At 35.7% G+C, this 17,311-nt stretch overlaps 2 protein-coding genes across 3 annotated transcripts in view; one reads left to right on the forward strand and one right to left on the reverse strand.

Annotated features, from left to right (window-relative positions):
* The window catches only part of Col4a1 (Collagen type IV alpha 1), a 241,450-nt gene extending 238,790 nt beyond the window's left edge, over positions 1–2,660 (forward strand). The window contains exon 28 of the mRNA XM_089104421.1: positions 1,029–2,660. Coding sequence (XP_088960547.1) covers positions 1,029–1,283 — 255 coding nt within the window. The 3' untranslated portion in view covers positions 1,284–2,660. The remainder of the gene's footprint in view (positions 1–1,028) is intronic.
* A 3,554-nt stretch (positions 2,661–6,214) lies between these two features.
* Positions 6,215–17,311, reverse strand: part of Nubpl (NUBP iron-sulfur cluster assembly factor, mitochondrial) — a 31,110-nt gene continuing 20,013 nt past the window's right edge. Inside the window, exons 4-6 of one of the 2 annotated variants that reach the window (XM_089104709.1) lie at positions 15,825–16,019; positions 9,371–9,468; positions 6,215–7,115 (exon numbers count right to left, since the gene is read on the reverse strand). In XM_089104709.1, the coding sequence (XP_088960835.1) occupies positions 7,059–7,115; positions 9,371–9,468; positions 15,825–16,019 (350 nt within the window). In that variant the 3' untranslated portion in view covers positions 6,215–7,058. The remainder of the gene's footprint in view (positions 7,116–9,370; positions 9,469–15,824; positions 16,020–17,311) is intronic. The other variant, XM_089104708.1, reaches the window with a different exon arrangement.

The raw sequence follows: 17,311 nt of genomic DNA on the forward strand, positions 1-17,311 counted from the left end.
AAAAAAAAAAAAAAAAAAAAATGCTCGTGCCACATTTCGAACGGAAATTGAAATATAAACCAAAGCAGATGCTTAAATAATAGTTCATATGATGTAGAAAAAATCTTCATTCATGGAGATGAACATAGAAATTTCTGCTTTTGGTTTTCGACATTTCGATTTGCTTTTATGTCAAGCAATTTTTTTGGGGCTGGGGGGCGGGTGATTTTTAAGATCTTTTTGAGATGAACATTGGCTGATTACACGGTTTTACTTGTAGTTAATAAAATTCTTGAGAACTAGGCAATTATTGAGTTTTTTTTTTCGGTATTTACTACCCCTTTTTGTAAACCGTGGTTGGATATTTAATACAATTTGGCCCTCATCCAACTCCCTAAGAAAGAATCCATTTTTGGATACAAAAGACGAAAACTTGTAACTTGTGTAAAAATTACTAGCAAGTTGAACTAGAAATTCTCAATTAATAGTAAAGCTGCCCGATGACAACCTTTGTCTTACACTCTAGTTAGAAAGAGAAGTACCTTCCTTTTCTCTTTCGCAATTTTGTTTAGTAAAAAAAAACAAAAAAAACTAGTGTTATAGATATTTTTTTTTATTATTAAGCAAAATCGCGAAAGAGAATAAAGAAGGTACCTCTCCTTCTAACTAGAATGTAAGACAAAAACAATCCCCAGGTAGCTTTCCCATTAATGGTAAGTTTCAGCCAGGTAAACAGAGGAAGGAGGCAGGCGATGGGCCTGGCCTGTCGCGAATTCTCAGAATTTTTAAAACTAGTTTTCTTCACAGAAGAGGTGTTAGGTTTTTAAAGGTTTGTGATTGCTTTGATAGGTTCAGTGGTGTATGTTGTTTCCTTTGATGCCTAAAGGACAGTCCTACCTAATGTATGCCTTTTCACTAAATTCCTTTACTGTTGAGGCAATTTGTGAAAACTAAGAATGATAACGTTTACTTGTCCCAAATATCACCAAATACCATCAATTATTGCAATAATTGATGCAACACATCTTATTATTACATATTTTTTACAGCACACTGGTGCTGGTGGTCAAGGTGGAGGTCAATCACTAAGTAGTCCAGGATCATGTTTGAAAGATTTCAGAGCCACACCGTTTATCGAGTGCAACGGAGCACGTGGCACTTGCCACTATTTTGCCAATAAATTAAGCTTCTGGTTGGCCACAATTGACAGCCGTGAGCAGTTCAGCCGGCCGCAAAGCGAAACGATAAAGGGTGGACAGCGCTATAGAATTTCAAGATGTCAAGTGTGCATTAAAGATACATAGTGATTTTTTTTAATACGAAGTGATGTATCAGTGAGTGCCTTGATTCGGCCTCATAGTTCTAAACATTAAGTTTGAATTGTGCTTTATTATCTAAGTCACTTATTTTGTGAGGAATTAAATCCTGGGAAATTCAGATTGTGCATTGTTTGCAAGAAGTTTAAATGCCACGCTTTATACAAATTGAAATTTATTACTTGTTTCATAGCAGCATAGACATTAAATAGCAACATATAGAAATTCCTAGTCCAAGAGTAGCTTTAAACTTGCTATATTCCATTAAAAGACAGAAATAAAAAACTGTACTTGGGCATCATTTCTAGAATGAAAGTGAAGTCGCCAATTGCCACTAAGGCTTAATTGGTTGCAACGATTAAATAGGTGTTGAGTGACAAATATAAACATTAGGAGAAAAAAAAGGAAAAAAAACAAGAGAAAAACAGTTTCTTTTGGCTTCAAGAAACCGACCAAAATACGGATATTAAAGATGTTATTTTCATATTATCTCGGCAAGGGAGAAAAGGAAAGATGCCGCATTTTGAGAAAAAAGAACAATGAAAACAAATACCAGATATTTTGAAAGCTATGTTACTGGAAAACAAGGCTGACCAATTGATATGGCGTGTTCCGTTTAAGAGACAATTCTCAGCAGGGCAAAAAAAAGTTATTCGATGCCTTTGATTTACAGCAGCGTTTAAAAAACAGAATTAGATCATTGTGAAAGCAAAATTAATGAAGCTACATACTTCGTTCATTAGATTAAAAAGAAGAATAAAAAATCAAAAGGGTAACAAAGCTTAATTAGAACTTTTAAAGCCAGCTTCTAGAATAATGCTATTCATTTTTCTAAGAAACTTTTTTCTATTCTTCAAAAACTGAATAAGCAGTTTGGCATAAAAACACGAGCTGTAACAGAGCCAAAATCTCCTATGTCAAATTATCAAATATAATTATCTATCTTCATTTTTCAAAATATTTTGGCATTTCCATTTTATGAAAAATAGTTGGAGATGTGCTGTCAATATCGACAATACATGAAATAACAAAATACGGCGACTGTGCAAATGCACTAGGTTCTTCAATCTCTAGCTTCGTGTTAATTTAAATTAGTTTCAAACAAACAAATAATTGGTGACTAGTTGCTTTATTTACTCAAATGAGTGTGGCCTTTCTTCTGAACTGTTATGAACTTGTAGGTTTGTTTCTCATTTCAAACACTGCCATTTTATGTTTAAGTTGCTTTTTGTATGCTTTTTTCAAGTAGAGTTTTATGTCTTTTTAATAGAAATTCTTTTCAATGGCTACATGCAGATTGTTTTTAGAAAGCTATTAATGATATTGTATATTATACTTTCTTTCAAATAAAATTAAGGACCCCTAGTTCTCGAGTTTCAATGAACGACGAAGCCCATACTGCCTATCCCTCCCAGGGGTGGCCGTATCAAACCAGATGTAAAAGATTGTCTAAATATGGCTGATTCAAACACCAATTAAAGGTATTCTAATCTTCGAATACAAAAAGTAAGTTTTTTTCACACGAAAGTAAAGAGCGAAATCAAGACTTAAAAAACCAGAAATTATTCCGTGAACGAGGATGCTGCTCCTTTAAACTTCCCACTCTTTACGACAAGGTTGATTTGTTACATCCATAATCAGGTAAATATTCATTCAACTAATGTGAAGCACCTATCATAGGAGTCTTCAAAACGTGAGCCTATAATGCTTGTTTAAAGCTTAGACACCCTCCTCCCAATATAAGAGAATTCATTGGTCAACATCCTAATAGATAATGTGCAGCCATGCGATTAGTCTTATTATGAAGCCGTCAGTTTTATTGGAAACCGGTCTATAATAAACGTTTATTTTTATGGACTGCATTTATGTTCAGCAACGAGTAGTATACTGTACACCATACCAGTATGGCCTCGGAGAATCAGAGACTATATATACCATTTCAATTACTCTCAGACATTTTGCTCGATAACATTTTGGCCCTGTTCGGGGCCAAAATTACTGTTTTACGCTGTAAAATGCAGGAATGCGGCAATTTCCTTAGCATAATCTCTTGTTGCTAATTAAAAAAATGCACTATATCTTTAATTGCTCATTCAAATGAGCACTCTTTTAATGATTTAGCACTACAGACTATGAATGGTCACGTGCGTGAATTTAGTGGCTTTAGGGTTTTCATGCATGTTTAATTTCATTGTATAGTATACATCAAGATCACACCCATTTGGGTGAATTCAATTCCAATTTCTAAAATTGTACGAATCTCTGCTAATGTCTTTTGATGAGGGCTAATATTTTTTGATGAGAAAGTTTAAAACCAACATATTTTAAATATTTAGAATCAGCATAAATAATACATTTTGCTGTTGCATATATTTTAGTCAAAGATTCGTTTTAAGAATTCCAATTTCTATTGACAAAGATTATTCTTCACTCACTTAACGGAAAGCAGGTCGTCCACGGTTGGGGTGGAAGGATGTCATAAAGAAAGATTTAAGGGACATGGAAACTTCTTGGGGAAGCAGGTTTTCAATAGATTGGGATGGAGGTGGTGCGTGCGTAGCTGTGATGGCCTCAGGCGGCTTGGTGACGTGGTGAATTGTTAGTAGTAGTAGTTCTTCACTTCCCGTTCATTACTAGGAAGCTTTGATTCAAGGAACGCTTCAATGTAAGGGTGGCTACTACTGCCTCCTTCAAACCCAGTTTTTTTAATTTAAGTTTATTTTTTAAATGACAGTGTTTCAGAAACGATAATTACCCCTGCAAAATCATTTTCTTCCAAATATTTGTTAGGAGGGGGAGGGGTCTGTATTATAAGAGATTGTTTGTAATATCATCATTTCCACGGTTTTCAAAGTGTATTCTTTAAACAATGTGTTTTGTTTTTATAGGGATGTCTCCCATAGGGGACGGTAGGGGGAGCATGGGGCCAATGCCCCCTTGAAACAGGAAGCCATTAAAAATGTATATAGATGGGAAAGTGAAATGTAATCTCTTATTTTACAAAAAAAAAAAAAATGTTTCTAAAATAGGATGTGAGCTATAAACCCAAGATATCCATATTACAAGCTTAGTTTAAAAACTCCTAGGTATGAAACAAGATTAAATATTAATTCCCCTCCCCCTCTCAAAACATCATTCTATATTCGTTTGAAGGTTCAAGGAGAGCCAGAAAACTTTGGAACAAAACACACTTTTTGAGGCTTCAGGCAAACTCCCCCCACACACACCTAGAAAAAGGTCTGCCCACCCTACTCTCTAATCGTACGTCGTAGATATTGTTATTAAGCCTTAAAAAAATCAACTTAGTTAAATGATCCTTTAGAATAAATCTATGATAGCCGTCTATTGTGTATGGGTAACGTGCATCTTTAGCATTGAATGCACAACCTTGCGGCATTAATGCATTTGAAACTGGTAGGCTCAAAATATAACTATTCGATATTTTCAAATCGACTGGCTATTTCAGAATTTTTCATCTGTAGGGGTAAAATTTTTGTTTTGTGCCAAAAAATTGCAAAAACTCTACTTCGCTGTTGTACAATCTTTTTTGCCACTTCAAAAAGGTAGTGAAATATTTATTTTCCGTTTAAATGCGCCTTCTCCCGATGTTCTAGGGCCAATGGTTCGACATAGTCACTCCTAGGAAAATACACACACAAACAAATAAACACACATCCGAGATCATTCGTCTCAGAAAAAATGATAATTTTGCAATTTTGTAGATAGGGGTTTGAAACCTCCTCAACAGGGTTTTCTCATCCACTAAATTTGATTGTATAATTTTCATCGAGATCATTTACTCTTTTGTGTTTTTTTTGTACCTTTTTCTAAAATGGGGCAGGTTTTCTCAGGCTTGTAACTTTCGCTGGGTAGCTGGCAGTTGAATGTTACATTTCTACAATCAATAAGTTTGTGGTAACGAACTGTAAGTAAGGAGTGACTCGACCCAATAGTGACAAAAACTAAAAAACAGAGATTTGATAACAATAGATACATCAAAAGAATTGGCTTTTAAGTTTAAAGTTATTTATCTAAGGCTACAAGCCTGAGAAAATTTGCCTGTTTTCTTAAAAAGAGGAACACCCCTAATTAAAATCATATCATCAGATTCAGAAGGTCATCAAGCCCTACTGTAAAGGTTTCAAGCTCCTATCTACAGAAATGTGGAATTTTGCATATTTTTCTTTTGCAGAGGAAAGCTCATGGATGCGTGTTTTTTTTTGTTTTCTGCTTTCCCCAGGGATGGCCGCATCGAACCAATAGTACTAAAAGATCGGGTGAGAGCTTGTACTAACGGAAAACAAAAGTTCTAGTGCCCTTTTTAAGTGACCAAAAAGATGAGAGAGCAACTAGCCCCCTCCCCACCCATTTCTCCCCAAAGACGTCCAATCAAAATTTGATTACAAAGACATCTGATGTTTGATTCAGAATAGTCGAAAGGCCCAAAAATTGTGTTTTTGTTGATGACATGACCCTCCATACTCCCTGGGGGAAGGGATGAAACTTGCGCAATTTGCCCATTGATCCCATATAGCATTTGTTATTGGGAAATATACGGAATTTTGTTTTTTGGGGGGATTTTCTGAGCGGGGAAAGGGAAGGGGATTTCCTGGCGTGATTTAAAAATGGTAAGAAATTAAATACAAAAAATATTTTTAAGTGAAAGTAAGGAGGAGCATTAAAATTTTAAAGGAACAGAAATTATTCTGTATATGAGGGGGGCTGCTCCTTCCTCAACCCTCACTCTTCACGCTAAAACTCGACTTTTTGTCATGATTCTTCAAGAAAGACTACTCAAACACAATATTGATTTTGAATGATGAATATTTTTAAAGAGTTTTATGACATTAGAGTAAAGAGCGAGGTTTGAGGAAGGGGCAGCCTCCTTAATATAAAGAATAATTTCTGTTCGTTTTAGTTTTAATGTTGCTCCTAACTTTCAGCTGAAAAACTTGTTTTTGATAGTTTCACCATAAAAATCTGATTCTTGTGGTAAATACATTGTTATCAAACTCCTTATTTTTGGAGTTTCGGTTCCTATTAACACAAGTCGCTCCTTACTTACAGTTACTAAGCCGAACTGCTTGACAAAAGAGATAAAACAGCAGACATGTGACAATTTCTGGCACACTCACAAATATTTCCAGTAAAACTTTAGCATAAGAAGAAAGGGGGTCGGGGAGGGATAATTCCTCTCATATACAGGATAATTTCTGTTCATCTTAAGTTTTAATCTCTCTCTTTACTTTCATTAAAAAACCTGTTTTTCATATAATTTTACTACTACTACTGCTAACAAATCACCGCAGCACAAAGCGGCCTGAGGCCAACACAGCTATGCACGCTCCTCCTCCATCCAAATCCATTCAAAGCTTCTCTCTTTACACCCTTTCAGTCCCCGTTTCCTTTAAATCTTTCTTTATGACATCCTCCCACCACAGAAGTGGAAAAACCTTATTATGCCAATAAGATATTAATTGATCCCTTTGTTATTATTATTTTGTTTGTTGCCAAGGCCCTGTGGCACTTTTCCGCATTAAATATATTATAACTTAACAAAAGTAAGTCGTCTAGAAAACTCACAACAAGTTAAGTCAAGAAACTGTTTGATGGCACCTCATAAAGGAATTATGCATCTTCAGTGACCTTTGAATTACACACGGTGCTTTGTAGAAACTATAAGCAGTAAACATATTAAATACATAATTCTATTAAGAAATTGCGTCTATAAAAACAATATAACAAATAATAGTTTATCCTAGGCTAGCTGAGCTTCAAGAAGTTTATGACTGACTTGGCCAATGATTTGTACTCTTGAGCCTTGAAAAGAATTATGATCAGGCGCATTTCAATAAAAATGACAGTGCAATAAAATAGAGCTGCTATAATATTCTAATATATTATTCTAATATTCTAATATTGTATGATATTCTAACAATCTAATATATGTTGTAACATATTCTAATTTATTTTAAACAAAATGGAAAGCGACTTAAGGTCTTGTAAAATAGTGTTTGCTATTTCTTACGTGTTCCTTGGACATAGCCCCTTGTTGAAATGTGACTAAACAATTGTTAGTATCATGAATTTTGTCTGATATATAATAAAGCATCTTGAACTTCAATTTATTAAAATAATTAAAAAAGAAAGAAAGCACCAGGGTGGCAGATCCTAACACCCAGGCTTCGAGTCAAATTTATTCTGATTTGCAATAATGTAGTTCCTGTGGGAAATAATATAGGCAATAAGATATGAAATATTATTAACAGAATTCTATATATATAGAAAAAGCTATTCAAATCGCCTTGCCCAATCACCAAATTTCTGCAAATCCTCTTATAAAGCAACAGCTAAGGAAAGTGGATCAAAAAAAAAAAAATAAAAACAAAAAAAAAAACAAAAAAAAAAAAAAAAAAAGAAAGCATCAAAATGGCAGATCTCAACAGCCAGGCTTCGAGTTAAATTTATTCAGATTTACAATAATGTAGGTTCCGATAGCAGAGGCTAATTCCAATTTGCCAGACTTTCCTAAAAATTGAATATAAAGAAAAATGTTCTATACGATGGATGAAAATTAATTATTAAATTTTTAAACTAGGGTTGCAATTATGATACTGAGTACCATATGCTACTGGCCCTTAACACTGACGCCCCAACAAAACAACATTGAGCTGCCAACTCGTGCACAGCGTTAGACACGAAAAACCTACCAACACTAAAGACAAGAAAAGATCCCCCCACACCTTAAATTGGGCAATTTTATCAAATTGTGTTTTTCTTCTTGTCCAAGCTAAATTGTGTGATTATTACCCAAGTTTTATTTTGACCTTTACCTTGCGACTCGATTCATAACGAAAAACCTCTTAGAATTCGAAAAAGTGCTATTTAAATATTTAAGAAGCCAATCTAATTAAGCCCAATCATTTTGATATTATCGATTCTTTATTTTGTACCTTAACAGGGAAATTCCCTAAAAATAGGAATAAAAAAAAGAAACTAGGCAAAAAAGGTTTTGCTATCCAACCATAAATATTTTTTAAAGCAATTTGACTGAGTCCATACAAAAAAGCAGTTCAAAACATTCTGCATATTAAAAACGTAAGAAAACCAAAAAATAGCTGTTACATTACGATCCATAACAACAATAAGTCTCTTTTCTAATTTTCACAAATGTTTGTTTAATTGATTTGGTCAATTTGAGTACGGAATGTTAATAGTCGTTTATGGTCAACTATAATGTTATAGTCATCTATGTTTAAAGTAATCTGTTGTCTTTTATTTTTCTTTCTTTAGAGTAAATTCCGATGTTTCCATAGTTAGTTATCCCAAGTAGATACTAGTTCAAAAGTAGACGAAGAGAAAATTCCAATTTTCATGGAAATTACAGAACGAAAAAAATAAGCAAAATAATAATTAAAAAGAATATATATATAAAAGTCACTGCCAGTTGCATTGAAATAGCGTAATTTAGCAGTTTTTGAATGATGAAATAGCATTCAAATTACAAGACCTGTGACCTTGGCTGTCCAGTAGCAGATTTTTTACTCTCTGTATTATTTGCCTTGCCTTTTTTTTCTTGCGATGTGCAGAGGTTAGCGCTGCCCATCTCTGAACGGTATACAGCTCCAGGGCGATTTTTCGATTAGTATTCCACTTCGAAAAATTAAGTTGCAGCAGGGTTCAGATTTTACCAAAGCTGTTTAATGTCAGAGTTGTTAAGTTTTAGAACAAGTAGATCTGGGACACTTAATGATTAATAATTGTTATACGGGTAGTTTTTAGTATTAGCCTATATTACCCTGAGCATGAATCTAGGGGGATATTACTTGTGTGAGAATTTTTGACATTAGATTCACTCTATCAGTAAGAGTTTGTATATTTTTAACTATTTTCAACTCCTAATCGTGCAAAGTTATAACCAGCACTCTGGCTCTCAAGCTTACATCCCGGATGATTACGGCTACTTAGGCAGTAAATCTTTACTGAGCCTAACTTTACTGGCCTGGCAGTCAGTTTGTTAGCACAATCTCGACCTAGAAATGACTCACCCCAAAAGTGATAACTCTAGATTTTACCTGCTTGGACTCAGGATGAGCAAGGACAACAGGCTGCCCCGCATCAGAAAGCTCGCCAATCCTAGGATCAAGGGGGATATTGCTGAGAACCTTTACACCTAAAAATAAAGAAGATCCTACTTAAATTTTAAAAACATGTAAATGTTTTTCAAAACAAATACCAAAGGCTAAAATGTTGGCTACTTTTGTATGTCCTCGAGGGGTTCCATAAAACAATTCCTAGGTACTTACTTGTACTTGTAGCAGGATTCAAGCATCTCCGCTCTCCCTGGCGTCCAGTAGCTTCGTCATTGTAGTAAGCCAAGAGCCTCGGTCGTTTATAAGTGGCTCAATCAATTCGGGCCAGGACTTTTCCTATCTTCGTCTATAATTCTTGGAGCCACCGATTGGGTCTGGGTCAGCCTTGATACAGGCGAGCCACGTTTTCTTTTGTCCCCCATGTCGTTTTTTCCATCGCGAATGAGGTGTACGTCTGAGGGCTTTATTAAAAAAGGTGTGGTGTGGTGTCTTCAACATTTTTCTGGTTCCATAGAGAGTGATTTAACTGGGTGAAGACTCCAGTTGCTGAAGCAATTCTTGACTGTGTTTCTGATGTGCATGCTCCTATTGGGTCTAACAGAGAGCCTAGGTACTTAAATTCATGTATCTCGTCTATGGGTGACTGTGCTAGTAAAATTGGGGGGTCTTGAGATGATATACCGGACGCCATGACTTTTGTCTTCAGGGAGCTTATTTTCAGGCCGACCAGAGAGGATTCTTCCGCTACCTTCGATAGCATAGATTGGGCTTCTGAACGAGATTCAGCTAACAAGCAAATATCGTCGGCTTAGTCCAGATCGGTGATCGCAAAATTGGGACTTACTTCAACACCTGAAAAAGTCGTCATTGCTCTGGTCATGAAATTAAATAAGACAGGAGACAATATACATCCCTGTCTGACACCAAAATCAATTTGGAACATCGAGGAGAGTTCTCCACCGATCTGAATTTGGGCTCGCGTATGCTGGTAGTATGCTTGGATAAGTCTGACTATCTTGCCTGGTAATCAATCCTCTGTCATGGCCTACCAGATTCCATCCCTTAGAACAGAATAAAAAATTGTAATAAAATCTATGAATAGAGACACTGTTGGTTTCTGGTGTTTTGCCCCGTGTTCAAGGGTTCGTCTTAAAACGAATAGTTGGTCAATTGTTCCCATGCCTGGGCGGAATCCCACTTGATTGGGCATTGTCTTTGTGTTGCGCTGGATACAAAAACGATTATGTAGCACTATGGCAAATATTTTTTCAGTAGTGCAGATGAGAGAAATCCCGCGATAATTGCTACATATCGTCTTTAGCCCTTTTTTGAAGACTGGAAGAATGATAGTCTCCCTAATCCTGTGGAATCATCTCTTCTTCCCATATACGACAAGTTAGTTTATGAACTTTTAGTTTTCGTAACTTTAGATCTAACCTGACTAGAAGATGACCCGACCCATGTTTCGAGCCTGTATCTGCTCCAATGTACGATCTACTATTCGTAGCCATTGATTTCCAACGGCGGGACATGAGGATGTAATCAATCTGTCTTTTTGCTCTACCATCTCTTGAATACCATGTGGCTGTGTGGCTGGGCTTGTGTTTGAATAAGGTATTGGTAATGACCAAATCATTCTTCATGGCAAAGTGAAGAAGTCTTGATCCCCTGCTACATCTAGCTCCAAGACCGAAGTGGCCAATGGCAGACTCAACATTGGATACCTTTCCCCCAATTCTGGCGTTAAAGTCACCTCCACTAAAGATGAGGTCTTGTTTTGGGACTTTCTTAAGCGTACAAGTTAGAACTTGGTAAAAAAAATATGCTTCGCTCTCCGGTGCGTCTCTGTTTAGAGCATCAACTATAATAAATGATATGTTGAATAGGGGGCCGTTGAATCGTGCTCTTGCTACTCTATGTGAGATAGGTTCCCACTCTAGAAGTGACTTCTCTGATAGGGGGCTTAAAATGATGCCCATTCCACCATACGCAGATCCATCAAGGGACCCGGAGTTGAAAAAGGAGAAAGAAGCGTCATCCTCAGGAGTTCTAATCTCTGAGCCTCCCACAATGTCATTGATTCGAGTTTCTGAAACGCGCATTATGTCTATGTTGTAACGCTACAATTCCCCAGCGATACACGACTGGATCGTTAAGCATTTCATCAATCAGACGTTCCAGCACCCTAAACTGAGGGGTTGTCTATGTTTCCGAAGTAGTACCTCAGCTTGCCAATTTTTCAGAGAAGGCGCTGATGACGCATCGCTTGCCGGGGATGCCGTAGTATGGGCTTGCCAATTTTTCGGAGAAGGCGCCAATGAAACCTTCAACGCATCGCTTGCCGGGGATGCCGTAGTATGGGTTGGACTCTTTATACTGACTTGCATTTGGATAGCGGTAAGAAAACTTTATTGCGCGAGATATTCAAAACAAAAAACATGGACACAAATAGTCAACTGGAGTTTATTAATAGTTGCAAGATTGATCTCAGCTCAGTAGCGGGGGCTTTCACCACAGACATCTCTGGCTGACTATTTATTTGTATCCCTATTTTCTTGTGATGATCATGATGAAAATCGGCGCTGATTTTGTAAATCAGCACCGAGAACTAGAAAATTTTTCAAGCTCAAATCGACGCCGATTTCTTTTAAAATCGGCGCTGATTTGAAAATCAGTTCCCGGAATCAGCTACGTTTGCCCAGCCCTTTAATGTCAAAGCTCATAATCTAGCATAAGATTGCAGAAAATATTTGAGGGTTTAATTTTCCATCCTGTTATTCAGTCAAATTTCGGTTTTCCGATCAGCGTTTTAACGAACAGATCAGACTGATTCGGTGCGAAATGTTTTACAGCCTGATTCGATCCGTTTTTTTGTTGTGTACGTCTTACGTGAGCTGTTTCGGGTCAGAAGATAAAATACAGCCAAGGGTATACTTTACTAATAATCCTGAAGGGGTCCTGAAAACCATTCCGGCAAATAATATCGAATAAAATTTCTGGAAATATATAACTCAAATACCTCACACTTTAGGATCTTTACAAGCCGAATTCTTAGCAAAGTAACGACAAAAAAAACAACTAGCACATTTTTTACGCTAAAGAACCTCTATAATCTGATTTTTTTCTTATATGAGATTTATTAAGTAGGCTAAATCCCTCTTGTTACTTAAGATTCGGGTTATTAAGAGATTAATTAAAAAAACGTTTCTCTATAATAATTTAAACCTAAAACCTACACAAATTATTGTCAATGAATAAGCGAAACCCAAAACGAACCAAAACTAAAACTGAATGATTACATCAAACGTAAAAATAAGATACAATATAGACAAATAAATGAATCTTAAAACGCACAGAAACTAAAATTAATAATCAAGTCAAATTCAAAATGAACAGAAATTACCGCAAACAGGAGTAGAGCTACCACTCCCTATACTTTTTAAAGTCTAGATCGTCATTTGTGCTTTACTGAAGACGACCTGTATTTCGAGTAGTGTGCTTTTTGTGAACAAATCAACCCCAACACAAAAACAAAATAATATCATAAGGCAAATCAATGCTTACAGATAAGAGTGGTGCTGGGCCCTTCTCCTACCTCTCAAACCGTCTAAGCGACCTGGGTGTCATTTGTAATTTATTGAAGACGATATGTGTTATGAATAATCAGGTTCTGATTTGTCAAAACATCGGAAAAAAAGAAAATGGCCGTGATTGCTGGAAAGAACAAATGAAAAAAAAAAAACGTGATTGTTGTAATATGCAGTGATATTAATTCCTGGAAGCTTCGGCGATTCTGCTCATCTTAGGCTTTAATTCGGCTCTTTAATTTTCTTTGAAAACCTTATTTTTAATAAACATTTCTTATATTAGTTTCTGTTCGCTTTTAAATGACATAGTTTTATTATTTTATTACTGGCTAATATTATGAATATTATAAAGCTTCTTTCAGCTTTTCTGTTGAGGAAACAAAATGTCAGATTATAATTTGAATTTTTGACACAATTTGAATGCTCAGGTAAAATTTTAGACCAGCAGTAGTTTTGTGCAACAGGTTTCAGATAATAGTTTTACTATAGAATTTCAGGTGGATGGGGAAGTGGAATATTATTCATACGAATTGAAAATACACGTAACTTTTGGTCTTCTATAGGACTGAAACCATCCTGACAACCGTCCTGTAGACAACATTTAATAAACACGTACATTTATCTATCATTTTATTAAAATAATCTTTTCATCTAATATTTTGTTGTCAGTGTTCGTTTGTTTAAATAGATCAATATCAAGGCTATTTGTAAAAAAGAGTCCTTGTTTGATGTTTAACAAAAAAAAAAAGAAAAAATCAATAATACCCCATTTACTTCCAGAATTATTTGTTTAATTGAGGTTCTCTTGGTACAAGATTTCAATTAAGGTGTCTATATGGCCAGAAATTCTAAAGCGGATCAGCATATAAAATTTGAACTTTTTGCACCAAGAATCGATCTAGCCAAATTTTTCTTTCAAAATTTGTTGTCCTCGTTAAAGTCCCCTTGGTCCAGTCTACTTACTCTGAATGTTTTACACCAATAGAGAAAAAAATATTTGGCCCATTTCGGGATTTAATGAATAAATACAAACCATTATTTTTCAAAAATTTTTCTTCCTCTTCATTTTTCTTCTTAAGTTTGTTTGCCCCAGTGTACATGCTCAGTAGGTCGCTAGCCGAACGGAGACAAAACATCTAAGAACACAAAATTTGCTGGCCCAGTTAGTGGTCAAACATCGATACATCTAATTTTTTTCAAGTAATTCTGTTTTCATTGAAGTCTACCAGACCCTGTCTACATGCCCTGTAAGTTACAAGCCTATAAGAGGCAAAAAAATTTGGGACCAGTTTCGGGCGTCACCAACCCATTCAGCCAAAATTCGTTTCCAATTTGTTTACTGCATATGGATTGACCTGGACACGAAACTTATGAATACCATTTTAAAACCGATCAGAGAAGTAGGATTTAAATTCCCTTTTTGTCCGTCCTGAATATTTTAGTCTTTTGGTTTGGACTGAACAAAAAAATTCAAAGTCAGGTAGCTGGACTGAACAAGCACGGCAAGGGGATAGTTGCCCTTCAATCACTTCCAAATTTTGTTGATTTTCAAAAAATTAGTAAATAGCATTACAACTTGAAGTATTACTCAAATAAAAAAGAAGATGGTGAGAACCCTGAATTTTTGTGATTGAAAATATCTCCGAAAAAATAATAGCGAAGCAAGATGAATAGGGTGCCCAATTGAAATAAAAAAGAGACAGAACATGACCTCTGTCCCGGAGACTAACGTGCCTCCTGGAAGATAACTTTCCTTCAAAAAGTAAATGTAAAGATGATTACGTTTAGGGGTATACTTTTTCTTTTTTCCATAAACTATTGAGTATACAGTAATTACAGCGGAGATGGGCAAATTTCCTATTGCAAAGACCACATAAAGTGCAGGACACACTATACGCCTACACAGTGAAACAGCATTTGTCGTAGCCAGAAAAAAGTGTCTTTATATTTGGGAAAAAATATATTTAGAACTTGGTATTTGGAAATAAAAACCTTTTAAATAGTCGAATCTTTTACGCACTGAATGGAGGTAACTAGTCGTATTTGGCCAACGCTGAGTTAGAGTAAAAAAAAAAATCATGGTATCTCCTTAGCACCCGGCAGCTTAAGGAGTCTGGGGTAACGCACCAGTGTTTGAACACCTTCAGTCTCTTAAGACGCTACTCCTTTACATCCCAAAGGCATCTGAATATTCCATATGCACAGCTTCTGAGTGTTTATCACAGTTTATATAATTATCCAGTATGATCTTTCCCTATCTCACCCATTACAAAAACCCGGACCAAGGTGCGAGTGCTCCAGAGAACGTTTTTGCAGATAGAAACATTGGCGGCATCAGATCTTTTCATGGGTAGACAAGTCGGACTGTGATCTAATCAGAAACAAGTGGAAACCTGCTATTACGAATAATGCACTTTGTTGGAAACAGTCAGAAACAGACTAACCCGCTAATGCAGAAAGAAGTGGGAGGAGCTTTTTGTTCGCACCTAGAACGAAGACCAGAAATGATCTGCGATAAGCTTACTGGATAATTATATGAACTGTGGTGTTTATGCAGGGATAACCCCAGTACGATGTCCATAGAGGGACAATGTGGCACGCTAAATAATCCATTTTTTGCGGTTGAAAAAAAGCAATTTAAAGCTGAAGGCTGATATATTGGATAGCTAAAACACCAACTGCGGCAAATGCTTCTGGTTAACGTTTTGGTTACGTCGACTAGAAGGGACAAATTTTATAAAATTAAGGAGCAAAATTGACCTATTAGAGAGACAGTATGTTTCCCGCATATGGAGCATAAAATCTAAATCCTACAAGTACCACAAAAGGTGTAAAATCTTACATCTTACCAAAATCTTTAGCAAGCATCTGGACACCCTCATTGGTTCCAAAAATATTTGAAGGAGTATCACAGCTTGGACAGACAAATGTGGACATATTACTAACAACACCAATGATAGGCACTTTGACTTTTTCAAGCATCTGAGCCCCTTTCCTTGCAGCATTTAAGGCCACTTTCTGTGAAGTTGTTACAACAAGAGCCCCTACAAAAAATACAAGAAGAAATATAATATGCCAAACTGATGATTGTGATGCAGCTTGGTCATAAATAAACATTTCCAGGGTCATTAAAAAATAACTTTAAACAAAGGCATTACCCTACTATCCTGGATATTCCTGCCTTATTGAAAAGAGAGAAATACCTCTTTTCTGCTGTAGTAGATAGCAAACAGACTTAGAACTTAAACAATCTGAACGACAAAATATCTATCTATACATAACAATATACGTTAGCTATCTTGACCAAAAATGTACTTAAATAGTATCTACGAATGCTTTCCAAACTTGCAATACTTGTTATACTTGCAGAAAAGATGTGGGTTACAACTCTACGTTACTCAAAATTAATTTATCTTTCATTAAAATAATTTCATAACTGTGCCTTAACAGTAGCCTCTCTGTCACAGACTTTCTCACCAGCTCCAGCACAAGAGTCACTTCGAAAATAAAATACAAACTCATATGGCGGTGCATCAGAGTGATTTCATTCGCTATCATCCGTCAAATAAGGTCTATTACAAAGAGGTCTGAGCAGAAGAACTTTATCGGTAACAAGTTTCACAACTTCATATTTCAGAGATGATCCATCCATCTCTCCATTCAAAGATTGTACTTATTTTCTGACACGAAAATTCCATACCCTTACCTGAATTTGAATACTTGGCGCCTACCAAGTTTTCAGGAAAATTATATCCAACTACTAATAGAAAACAATTAGTCACATAACCCGAATCCGTAGTATCAAGTCAACAAAAGTGTTTCACTTTATAAAAAAAAAAAAAAAAAAAAAAAAAAAAAAAAAAAAAAACTCACTAGTACTTAAAATACTTTGGAAAGAAGTATTCAAATACGCTTTAAAGTAATCTAAAAGTGTTTAAATACATTTAAAACATTATTATTAGTATACATTGCAATCAGGAAAGGATCCATTCAACTCATGCACTTTTTTCAAATGCTAAGTTTGACTATTGGACTTCACTCAGTGAATATCTGCAAGAAATGCAAATTACGATTCTATTATTAATTTTGTTTCTTCTGGATCTTATCATTAATGCTAATCAACAACTTCTTGCTTCTAAATCTGAAGATGGTTGAGCTGAAGAACAAATCAAGAATCAAATGATACAGAAATATACAGCTGATCACTGAGGTTTGTCAAGCTGAATGCTTGACTTGCTGAATTACACTCAAAGAGAGTGTTCTGTGCAATTTCACTAAGAATGCAGCCCACTGAAGTTACTAGATTTAAAGAAATAATTTACAAACCGAAGACAAC

Source organism: Artemia sp. Qi Xiang Cuo, chromosome 18, assembly GCF_049724085.1.
Source record: "Artemia sp. Qi Xiang Cuo chromosome 18, ASM4972408v1, whole genome shotgun sequence".
In the NCBI taxonomy this organism is placed as follows: Eukaryota; Metazoa; Arthropoda; class Branchiopoda; order Anostraca; family Artemiidae; genus Artemia; species Artemia sp. Qi Xiang Cuo.